Here is an 11,898-nt window from a genome sequence, read left to right as displayed (position 1 = left end):
CGGGGTCTGCTGTGAATCTTCAATAACTTGGGGAAAGAGCTTTTTCTTTGGAGCAAGACCCCTCTCAATAAACTTTCAGTAGCCTGAGTATCATCCATTGTGTGGAAAATGTTCAGCATTTTCCCTTGGATTTTGGCTGATCTTTCTCTGTCTGCCAATCACTCTTCAGTACCCTCACCAACCCCTTTCAGCCCTGGTTATGTACAAAGTAATTAAAGCAGAGCTCTGCAGATGAGAAAGCGCGCATGTTGCCCTGTGAGTTCCCTTTCTGGCCTCTGAGTGTGGGTTGTGTTTTGTTCTGAGGGATGACTCTGAGACTCCTGGCCTCTGTTTGGGAGCACCCCACACCAGAGGAGGTGTAAAATGAAAAAGGGATTATATGCTGTATTATTATACAGGTATCGATCGACTTACGACCTATGCAACTTACGACCATTCGACTTTACGACCACAATCGCTAGCCACGACTGCTCTGCGTCTGGCAGCGCAAACGTTGCCCAGCTGGGCCTACGACAGTGCGGACCAGCTTCCGGCAGCACTACCATCTCCGTGTGCACCATTGCAACTGTTATCCCAGACTCGGTACAGCAATTTGTGTTTTGTGTCTTGGATATTTTTCATCCATCCCCTCCCAAGATGTCTACCAAGAGGAAATTGTCTTTGTCTATGCCTCAGCCTGCCAAGAAGGAAAGAAAGGCCATCGATCTCGACACGAAAATGAAGGTAATTAAGCAGTACGAAGGAGGAAAGAAAGCGAATGTGATAGCACGTGATACGAAGTTATCACACTCGACCGTGTCGACGATTTTGAAAGATAAAGAATTCGTGAAGCTGTGAAAGGGTCTGCACCTATGCGATCAACAGTTATAACAAAGCAACGAAGCGGGCCCATCCACGAAATGGAGAAATTGCTATGTATTTGGATGGAAGATCAAATTCAAAAATGGCCAATAAAATGTTTCGTACATGTTTATATATTTTGATATGTTTTGCAATTGGGAAAATGTTTCCTATGGTGTTTTTTACACCTGTATTTTGTATTTTTGTATGCACCTGTATTTTGTAATTTTGTATGTTTTGCAAATATTAAACCAGTTGTACTGGTAATGCAGTGTTTTACTTAAACCTGACGAATGTAAAAATAAGAAACAAAATGGTGTAGAGATGATACAAATGGCATAAAATGAACAAAGAAAATTATGATATATAACAATAATGAAAGAAAATTATGATAAAATATGACTTAAAGATTTTTATAACATCATTTCACAGTACTGTACATATAGCCACTCAACTTACAACCAAATCGTGTTACGACCGGTCTGTTGGAACCAATCATGGTCGTAAGTCGAGCACTAGCTGTAATTCATGGAGCAAATGATAAAGATGCTTGAATCTGAACGGCAGCTGAAATGAGGGCGTGTTTCCAGTTTGGATGTTGGACGACCTTCTTGAAAAAAGCTTTTGTCGTACTTGAGAAACTGTGCATTTGCTGTTTTCTGTTTTATATTTAGAATCTGTACAGTGTGTGTTGTGTGAATGTGTTGTATGAGTGTTGTATGTGAGTTGCATGTGTTGTACGAGTGTGTTGTACGTGCATGTTGTGTTGAGTTGCATGTATTGTATGTTTGAGTATTGTGTTATATGAGTGCGTTCTATGTGTATTTGTGAATTACATATGTTGTATGAGTATTGTGTGTTGTAAGAGTGCATTGTACGTGTATTTGTATTGTGAGTTGCATGTGTTGTGTGTATGTTGTATGTGTTGTGTGTGTTATAAATGTGTTACATGTGCATATTTTGTATGCAAGTTGAAAATGTTGTATGTGTGCTGTATGAGTTGTGTGTGTATGTTGTGTTGTGAGTTGCATGTATTGTGTGTATGTTGTATGAGTGTGTATATTTGTGTTGTACATGCATGTTATGTTGTATGTGTGCTGCATGAGTTTTGTATATGTTGTTTGTGATTTGCATGTATTAGGCATGTATTGTATGAGTTGCATGTGTTGTGTGTTTGTGTTGTATGTGTATGTTGTGTTGTATATGAGTTGCATGTATTAGATATGTATTGTATGAGTTGCATGTCTCATGTATGTTGTATGAGTGTGTTGTATGTGCATGTTGCATTGTATGTGAGTTGCATTATTGTATGTGTGTTGTATGAGTGTTGTATGAGTGAATGTTGTATGTAAGTTGTGTGTGTTGTATGAGTGTGTTGTACGTGTATGTTGTGTTGTGAGTTGCATGTGTTGTGTTATGAGTATTGTGTTATGAGTGCATTGTACATGCGTGTTGTGTTGTATGTAAGTTGTGTCTGTGTTTGTGTTGTATGAGTGTGCTATATGCACATCTGTTGTGAGTTGTGTGTATTGCGTATGTGTTATATAGACTAACGTGTTGTGTGCGTGTTGCATGTTGTCAGTGTGTGCCATGTGGGAGGCGGGGCATCCACCTGACTGCTCCTCAGTGAGTCGTGCCTTGCAGCCCCTTCCGAGTGTGTGTCCTCCCTAGCTGCCTAGAAGCAGCAGCAGATTTGCCTCTGCCCCTCCCCAGGAGGCCTCAGCCGGGTCCTGCGCTCAGCGCCACCGATGGGCATCTGCGTCTCTTGTCCTCCTGCGCCTCCTCCTTCCCGGGACGTGCGTTCTTCCTCTGTGCTCCCTCACGAGCCACACCTGGGACATGGGAGTTCAGGCTCTCCCTAAAGCCGTGTACTCCTACCTGAAGAGCGTCCCCCTTGACTGGCTGTGAGCAGCTTGGGTGGATTGCGGGAAAGGGAAATGGGTGCTCCTGTGGAGATGCCAGGGTCTTACCTGGGGAGAACGGAGTCCGCACTGGGCAGGCCGCCCTCCTGACAGGGGGCTCACATCCTGCCCTCCTTCCCTCTGTCCCAGCCTGTTGTGAGGGAGAGCAGGGCCCTAGGTGACTTCTGTGCAGAGCTTCAATTATCTAGACTGTGAAACAAATACTTCTGTTTTTAAGATCAGAGGAAATCTCCTTTTGTCTGCCTTTTATTTTATTAAAAACATTTTTTTTTTTGAGATAGAGTCTCAGTCTGTTGCCCAGGCTGGAGTGCAGTGGCATGATCTTGGCTCATTGCAACCTCCACCTTCCAGGTCAAGCAGTTTTCCTGCCGTAGCCTCCTGAGTAGTTAGTACTACAGGTGCACGCCACCATGCAAGGCTAATTTTCGTATTTTTAGTAGAGGTGGGGTTTCACCATGTTGGCCAGGCTGGTCTCGAAATCCTGACCTTGAGTGATCCACCCACCTCTGCCTCCCAAAATGCTGGGATTACAGGTGTGAACCCCCATGCCCGGTCTGTCTGCCTTTTAGTTAGAACCTGTATGTTTCTTGTTTTAAATTTCACTTTTCCAGGTCAGGGCAGTTGTGTTTCTTTTCCTTGGTGTTGCTCTTAATGTACTTTAAGATTAGGAGACTGGGTTGGTGCCCTTTCCCTGGCACCCAGCTCTTTCAGATGAGGTAGGGGTCAGCTTGGCTGCTTCTGATTTTCGGCGACACGCTGCTTCTTGGGGCAGCTTGCTGGCTGGAGGCTGCCTGTGATATTTCCTGGGGGGCTACCTCTGTCATTGCAGGCCTGGGGAAGCAGGCCGGCCCTGACCACACACCTCAACACACATGTCTTCCACCAGCCCCCAGGCCCACATCCAGACCCCAGCTGCGTCCTGTGGTAGCCTGTTTAGCTGCTGCCATCATGGCTATTGAACTGCTAATACCGGTGGGCAAACAGGCCACAGGCCGACCCGGCCATCTTTGTTTCCCCCCAATTCAGTGTTACCTGTGTGCAGAAATGGCTGCTTCCTGCAGTCCTCCAGGTGGGGTTTCCCTGGCTCCGACTCAGGCCGCGGGATCTCAGTCCCAAGTGATCCTGCTGCAGCGGGCCAGGCTCTGGGAGCCAGTGGCTTTCCCATGCACGCAGTACTCACGTTTTCACATCAGTGCAGGAGTGATGAGGGAGGCGGGGATGCTCTGGATTCTTCCCGCTTGCTCTTTATTAGCGATGAATGCAGAACATCATTCGCCTCGTTTGCTTTTCCAGGGATGCTGTGAGCCTTTCGGGGGTAGGGAGTGATGCCCTTTGCTTTCGTCTCACTTTTCCAGTAGGTGCTGAAGGAATAATTAATAATAATAATAATAAAGCCAGTTTGAAGAAAATGAAAACTCACAATTGCATGTGTTACATAGACTTGTGTTATTCCAAATAACCCTTTCCCACGAATTCACAGCTGCTCCTCCTCCTTGCACCATAGGTAGCCACGTATTGAGGGAGGAGCCTGTGGGACCTCTGCTTTTTCAGGGTCCTGCTGGCCTGCATTGGTGACAGCAAGCGCTTAAAATTTAGGGCACTCAGTAAATGCCAAGGCGAAGACTTCGACGTCTGTTGGGGGAGGAAAAGCGCTTCTTTGAGTGATTTCCACCTGATTATTTACCTTTTATCAGCTGATTGTGTTGAAGGGTGAATGAATTCAGTGTAAGATTTATGGGGTGTTCCTAGTGTGAGACCCTATAAGGCCCGGCTCTTGTTTTCCTTTCCATCGCATATATTTCACCCGGTTCATTTAATTGACGTGTTTTGTTTTAGGGAGGCTGCTGAAGAGGAGAGTAATGTGAGGTCTTTGCTCAGGGATTCCCCAGTGTGAGAATCTGGCGATGTGGTGTCGCGTAGCGTTTTGTTCTGGAGGATGGAAGACAGCATCCCAGTCTGCGTGTGCCTCATCACGTGGCAGCGAAAGCATGGATTCCACGAGTCTTTTGCTAGAGAAGATCCAGGCACTCCCAGCCAACTGTGTGTGCTTTTCTATTGGAAACGTATCTAACTCATGCATTGGACTTAGAGTTTTATTTAGTGTTTCTTATGTGAAGTTTCCTGGAACTATTAAAAATATTTTCTGTGGCAGATGATAATGTTACCAGACTCATATAATTAAAACTTTTGCTTTAGTTTACATAATTATTTATTACCTATCCCCTATTTTTTTAGTTAAAAAAGCACCACCTAGAACAATGTCCTAATGATGCCACCATGATTAGTATTAGAATTTAGCTATAGATTATGGTTAGTAGTGAATTAACAGTCACAGTATATAACAATAAAGCACAGTTAAGGTGTCTATGTACATTTTATGAACCGTCCAAAGTAAAACATAAATTAGAGTCAAGAGAACTCACAGGTGCAGAAATGTTATTTTTATTTTCTGTTTTATTCAGGATCAAAGCTCTGTGTGTGTGTGTCTGTGTGTGTTTTAAATTTCAAGGTCAGCTCTTAACAGAATTGATCTGTTCCTCAGCAGATCCAGGATAGAGTACAGGTGTTGAACAGATTCGGGGATCTGCTAGTCACGATTTAGTATTTTCTTGTTAGTTGATAATTAAAACATTTTACAGTTATAAAGGTTTTAATATACTTTTTGAGCTTTATTACTGTATATTCCTTAAGGAATCCATGAGAACTCTCTACTTTGTTTTTTCCCATCTATTTTGTTTTAAGTTAGGAGTTTTAATTCCTTCTACCCTGATATATTTTTTTTAATTCCTTATATATTTGTAGATATATATTGGGTACATTTAAAAATAGCAAAAGTGTTTTAGAATATACATTTTTTAAAATGTAAAAAGTAACAGTATAAAAAATTGAGGTACATAAATTTTAAAAAGTCATTCTTACAACTCTTAGTACCAATGATTTCTCTGTAGCATTTTAAAGTTGATTAACCCAGACATATACCAATGATCAATAGTGTTAATGTGTCAAGTTTATAACTAAGCTTACGCGTGTCATTTTATTGGATGATTTATTAACCATATGAAATAGCCAGTGTTATGAAAAGGGACGTCTGAAGTTTAGAGCCTTGCCTGGGTCCTGCTGGGGGTGAGGTGGGTCTGGGCCTTCCCAGGACTGTTGACGCTAGAACACAGTGGACTTGGTGATTTTTAGTCAAGAACTCACAGAATTTTGGTGCATCTCCCCAAACCATTCCTTCTTTTCTGTCTCCTGGAGCAAAATAGAATTGTGAGGTCGATGTGTTGTATCTTGTGAAGGTTTATCTGTTCCAAGTCCCCACACTTTGCACATAAAGGCAGATGGGAATCTCTGTGTGAAGACCCCCTGAGCTATGTTGAAAATACAAATACTTGATCCTTTGTGTCAGGGCTTTTCCCCTCAGTACTACGGATGCTCTGGCCCCAAGGAGCCCTTATGGGGAGGAGGCCGCTGTCAGCGCCTGCGATGCTGAGTGTCACCCCTGCCTCCTACCCTCTGATGTGTCCCCGAGGAGCTGTTGTGGGAAGGCCATCTTTGGCACCTGTGATGCTGAGCCTCACCCCTGCCTCCTGCCCTTCAATGAGGTCCCAAAGAGCCCTTGTAGGGAAGTCGTTCTCAGTGCCTGCGATGCTGAGCCTCACCCCTGCCTCCCACCCTCCCCTGTGGCCCCAAAGAGTCCTGTGAGGAGGCTGTCCTCCACACCTGTGATGCTGAGTGTCACCCCTGCCTCCTACCCTCTGTGCCATCAGCATCCCTCCTCCCAGCGGAATCGCCCTGCCTGAGAACTGCTCCTTTAGGTGGTGGTGTGGGACATGCAGGTTTGCATTTCTTCATTAAGAGTTTTGAATTTCTGAAAATCTAGTTCTGATGACTATGAAACATACTTGAATGTGGACCTTCCAGCAGACAAGCCTCCAGAACTGTGTCTTTTCATATGCATTTCAGCCTGCCCATGAGTAAATCTGCATACAGCTTTATTTCTCAGAGATCTCGGCCTTTGTGAGGCACGGATTCTGCCATCTCTGTGTAGCTGCGTATTCCTCTAAATGCTTCTATGTGCTGGAGGATGCCGTCCCCTCCCTGTTTCCTGGGATGCAGGATTATGGAATTTCTGCTGTGTCCCATGAAGGGTTAAAGCATTCCAGGGAGGGAAACTCTGAGATCTCCCTTTCAAAAGACACTTTAGTCAGGGAAGTGCTTTCCAGCTGAGTCCATCTGTTCTCTCCCTGCATGGATGGGGCAGCTGCTGTCCTTGCTCCTAGCCTCGAAAGCCGTTGTTAAGTTCCAGCGTGGCCTTTCCTTTCCCAGGCCTATTTCAGCCGATTACAGCCTTTCCTGTAGGCCTTTCTGTTCATTAGTTAGTGTCCTTGCTTTCTTGTACCATCTCCCAGTTTTCCACAGTTTATTTATGCTGGACATAGAGTTACAATGGAAACTCACCCCTGCTGGGTTAGGGCTGCCCCAGACGTCTCCCGCTGCAGACCATGCTGCCTGTTGGAGAGTGGTGTCACTGGGTCACAGTCACCATCTGCCCAGCAGGGTCCGGAGTGTTTAGAATGTTTCCTGCACAGTAGAAACCCTTTTATCTGATGTTCACTTAATCAAAGAGGTTGAAGCTGAGAAGCGTAAGCGTGCATCCACGTCTCCCAAGAGTGTTCATGCCTCTTCCATGCAGGGCCAGGCTGCTGCTGAGCATGTTCTGCTGGCTGTGGGTGTGGCCTCTTTCCATTGCAGGCCTGCCACAGCTTTGAGCCTTCTAGACGAGAACAGGCAGCACAAAAGAAACAAGATAAGTTAGATTTGAAACCTTTAAAAATTATTTCCTCAAACATTTTATAATTTTTTTTGCCCATGCCTAATTTGATGGCAATTTAAAAAAGATTAAAATGAAAAACAATTTACCCCATATCAAGTCTTTAAAAAGCATCCAACGTAGTTTTCATACAATCAATTGCTCCCTCTTTGGAGTCATATTTTATTGGTTTAAGTAATGTGTAACAAGCACACCGGCATAAACAGATTTAGGAGCAGACTCAGCTGCTTCATGATTAGTGTTCAGCTCTCGAGGCCCAGCCGTGGGGGTGCAGCCTGCACCTGCCTGTGCGCCGACACCTTGCACATCCTGGAGCTGCTGGGTGAGTGAGGTCTGGGCAAGGCAGCTTCCACTCACCTGCATAGTTCTCACTTTGTCCACATTATCTGGCAGTGCTACAGAATTATCAAGTAAGTGTTCTCAAAGAATGTGTATTCACTTAGCATTTGGAAAGTGCATAGGTGCCTCACACAACACCCTCAGGAGGAGCCAGGAGCCCAGGAATGAAAGCAGGCCTGATGCCTGTACTCTCTTTGCATAGATAAAATATGCACGTGCATATCTGAGGTTGAGGCCAGAAAGTTAGATTGGGGCCAGAATGTGGAAGTCCTTACCTGTTGGATACTAGGGAGCCACCGAGATGTTTTGGAGAGAGTCGTGCCTCTGACGTGTGGCATGCCGTGGAGCCAGCGGGGACGGGGCAGGCTCAGAGCAGGGCACTCGCCGTGGCGAGAGGAGGAGTGAGAGCCGCCAGTAAGCTGAGCTGTGCCCAGGTCAGGATCTGCACCGCCGAGTCGGAGTTGTGCGTTGCTGGAAATCAGGAGGAGAAGCAAGTGTGGAGATGGCAAACCGCATTTCAGACCTGACTCGGAGCTCCTCGGAGACATCACTGCAAGCTGCAAGTTTGGAAATACAGAACGAGGCTTGGGGAAAATTTGGACTCGGGTGGATTTGGGAGCCCCCATGTAGAAGTGTTGTGAGGCTTGCGTGTTAGAAGGAAGGAAGCCAAAGGAAAGCCCACATTTGGAAATGTAGGAAGGGTCAGAAGACCCAGAAAAGGGCCTCCTTAGAGTCCAGAGAAGAGCTGGTCAGTGCAGTTCTCTAAAGCCCAGAGCCAAGAGTTTCCAGAATAAAGTCCCAAATGTTGCCGAAAACCAGGAGGCAGGACTCCAGTTGGAGCCTGCGAGTAGAGCCTGGTCCCTGAGAGCAGCCAGAGCCAGGAGTCAAGTCCCGTTGGAGCCTGGTGGGCCTGGTCCCTGAGGGCAGCCAGAGCCCGAGGGTAATGGTGGAAGTGCAGGGAGCAGGTGGAGATGGTCCTTCAAGGCCTGGCGCTTCATGGGGGCAGTTGTCCGGCTATGGACCAGGACACAGCTGGGGAGGGGCCTGAATCTGCAGCGTCTCCAGGTGGAGGAGGGAGCCAGGAAGGGCAGAGGTACATGGAAGAAAGAGGGAAGGGTGGAGGTATGTGGAAGAAAGGGGGCAGGCAAGAGCCAGGTCCCCAGAGAGGCTGCAGTCTTCCCTCTCTATTCATGGACTAGTTGTTGGTTATTCTGAGTTCTCAAAGTCATCCACTTTGTGCAGTCCAGAGAAAGTTTCCAGGGGCCACAAGCCCAGAGCAGGCCTTGTGCTTTTCAGAACACTGTGCGTGTTGATTCAGGGTTACTGTCGATGGCTAATTCAAGCACATCTTTTATTGAAGTCTGCAGAAGAGCCTCAGTCAGCACCAGCTTTTGAAGAACTTCGGGATAGAACTTGTGTTCTTCTGATTCTGGGATTTTTGCCTGAAATGCCTCGTATATTTTTGGCTAGGTGTTGTTAGCACTTGTGTTACGGCATTTGGAGCTCTGTATTTTTGTGATGTGCTAGCTGTGAGGATGTTTAAAATTAGATTCCTAGAAATCAGGTTATAGGAGCTCTCGGCCACGCTTCATGGGTTATGTTTTGACACCTCATAGTGGATCCTGTTGCGCTGGCTATTCTTAGTATTTGTAGAACACCTGACTTGTGATGCTAAGAGAACGTTATTTGTTTTCTTTATAAGTCTAAAGTCTAATGACTTTGTAGAGTGTTTATACCCCGTCTTATAAACCAGCTTTAGTGTACTTGAAAATGTCCTCACTGTGCCCTTGAAAGGCAGGTACACATTTTAAAAGTCATCCTACTTTCCCTTTTCTCCAGCCTGTGCCCTCTATTTCATTTTCCTTCACTGCAATGTCATGGAACAGGCACAAGGGCTATAGAATCTCTGTTTTATACACAGAGATGACCTGGGCTGAGCGACTGCTCTGCCAACGTCTGTTTCTGTCTTGTGAGGGAACCCAGGCCTCTTGACTTCTCCTTTTGTACATTTTCAAAAGGAATATTTTTTCCTCTTTCTGGTCTGTCCCACTGTGGGATTCTCTCCTAAGGCTGTTTCTTTGCTTTCAATTTCGACAACTATGATTTAGTTTCTGAGATGATGAAAGGGGGATAGTGAAAGGCCTTTCTCTGAGAAAGAGAAAGCAGGAAGGGAAGGAATTATCTGATGATTTTAGTCAGAAGGAAATCACTCAGACAGACAAGCCATTACAAGTGGGTCAGATCCCAGGAAGTGGGATTGAATAAGTGGCACCCTATCATACAACCCTGTTTTACATTCTTGTTGTTGCCAGGGGTAACAAAAAGAATGGGTATATTCAGTCCTAGGTCAAATACATATCTTTGCTAACTCTGACTGTAATTAGCAGAATTCGTTCAATTCAAGTTTGAGAATACCTTTACAGAAGGAGGTATTCATGCACGTGTGCATATTTCTATTTGTATGTTCACATGTGTTCAAGCATGAATGTGTATATGATGTGTGCTGTGTGTGAGACCTCATTATGTGAAATCAAGAAATGTGGAAATGTGCAGTAAAGTAGGGCTTATTAATTACAAGAAGGTACATTTAGGGGATAAACCACTTTGTATAGAATTGAATAAGGGGGTTTTGAGTGGTATATATGTGTGTGTTTGCATTTATGTGTATGAATGTGTGTATTGCATGTATATGTTTTTGCATGTATGTGTGCCTTTGTAATGTACACATGTATGCAAGCATGTGCATATATGTGTATATGTTGCCTTATTTTTGTGCATGCATTACATGTTTAGGCATGACAGTGCATGTATGTATGAGTATGCATGCATGAATGCTCATGAGTGTATAGTTATGAATGTATATTTGTGTATGTGTGTGTGTTTACATGTCAGATGTATATGCATGCGTGTATGTATATGCATGTGTGTGTATGTATATGCATGTGTGTGCATTTGTGTGTATGTGTTGGTATGCATGTGATTATGTGAATGTGTGTGCATGTGTGAATGTGTGTATTGCATGTATGTCTGCGTGTATGCATGTGTGATATGTATGTGTCTGTGCATGCATGCGTGTGTGTGTGCACATTTGATTTGTGAGTCCTTTCCAGGAGGGGCATGTTCCTGGAGAGAGTGCATGGGATCCTCCACTGTCCTCTCAGGGAGAGAGAGACACTGTAAAAGTTTGAGCTGTCAGGTAAACATGCGTAAAGTTCTGTAAAAATATGTGTTTACATACACCATTGGGGTTAAATACATGTTAAATTGGTGCAAAGCTGTTATAATGCATTAAAAGTCATGTTAATACTTCCTTGTTAAAGTCTTTGTGAATGATTTCCTGTACATGTGATATAAAACACTGCACAGAATGACACCAGGCCAGTGGTGATATTTGCCAGGAGGTCTGGCTAATGATTAGTATTTCTAGTTGCAGTCATGCAGTTTGAGCTTTTCTGGACTTACAGGATGGTCGCTGACTCTGCCCACTGAATGATGCGGGTCTCTGCTGCTTCCTAGTTCTGCCAGCTTCATCCAGAGCTGGGACAGCTGCTCTCAGATGCATTATATTTTTCTCTCCGTAAAGATTTGCAGCATTTGTCAATGTCAGGTCCAGTGTCAGGTCCAGCATCAGGTCCAGCGGCAGGTCCAGCGGCAGATTCAGTGTCAGGTCCAGAATCAGGTCCAGTGTCAGGTCTAGTGTCAGGTCCATCCAGCGTCAGGTCCGTCCAGCGTCAGGTCCAGCAGCAGATTCAGTGTTGGGTCCAGTGTCAGGTCCAGCGTCGGGTCCAGTGTCAGGTCCAGCGTCAGGTCCAATGTCAGGTTCAGCATCAGGTCCAGCATCAGGTCCAGCGTCAGGTTCAGCATCAGTTCCAGCGTCAGGTCCAGCAGCAGATTCAGTGTCAGGTCCAGCGGCAGGTCCCGTGGCAGATTCAGTGTCGGGTCCAGTGTCGGGTCCAGTGTCAGGTCCAG

At 45.3% G+C, this 11,898-nt stretch overlaps 1 protein-coding gene across 5 annotated transcripts in view; it reads left to right on the top strand.

Moving 5' to 3' along the window:
* Positions 1–10,943: 10,943 nt before the first annotated feature.
* LOC116541740 (involucrin-like) overlaps positions 10,944–11,898 on the top strand; it is a 4,435-nt gene continuing 3,480 nt past the window's right edge. For 3 of the 5 annotated variants that reach the window (XR_004264923.1, XR_004264922.1, XM_032266154.1), the window contains exons 1-2: positions 10,944–11,700; positions 11,761–11,844. Coding sequence is in view for 3 of the 5 variants with exons in the window: in XM_032266154.1 (XP_032122045.1) it covers positions 11,530–11,700; positions 11,761–11,844 (255 nt within the window). In the remaining 2 variants the exon portion in view is untranslated. The other 2 variants (XM_032266156.1, XM_032266155.1) reach the window with 2 other exon arrangements.

The sequence above is a fragment of the Sapajus apella genome, unplaced genomic scaffold (assembly GCF_009761245.1).
Source record: "Sapajus apella isolate SASKATOON/1434 unplaced genomic scaffold, GSC_monkey_1.0 scaffold155, whole genome shotgun sequence".
Lineage (NCBI taxonomy): Eukaryota > Metazoa > Chordata > Mammalia > Primates > Cebidae > Sapajus > Sapajus apella.
Note: the sequence above shows the minus strand (reverse complement) of the source record. Positions and strands in the feature narration are given on the sequence as shown.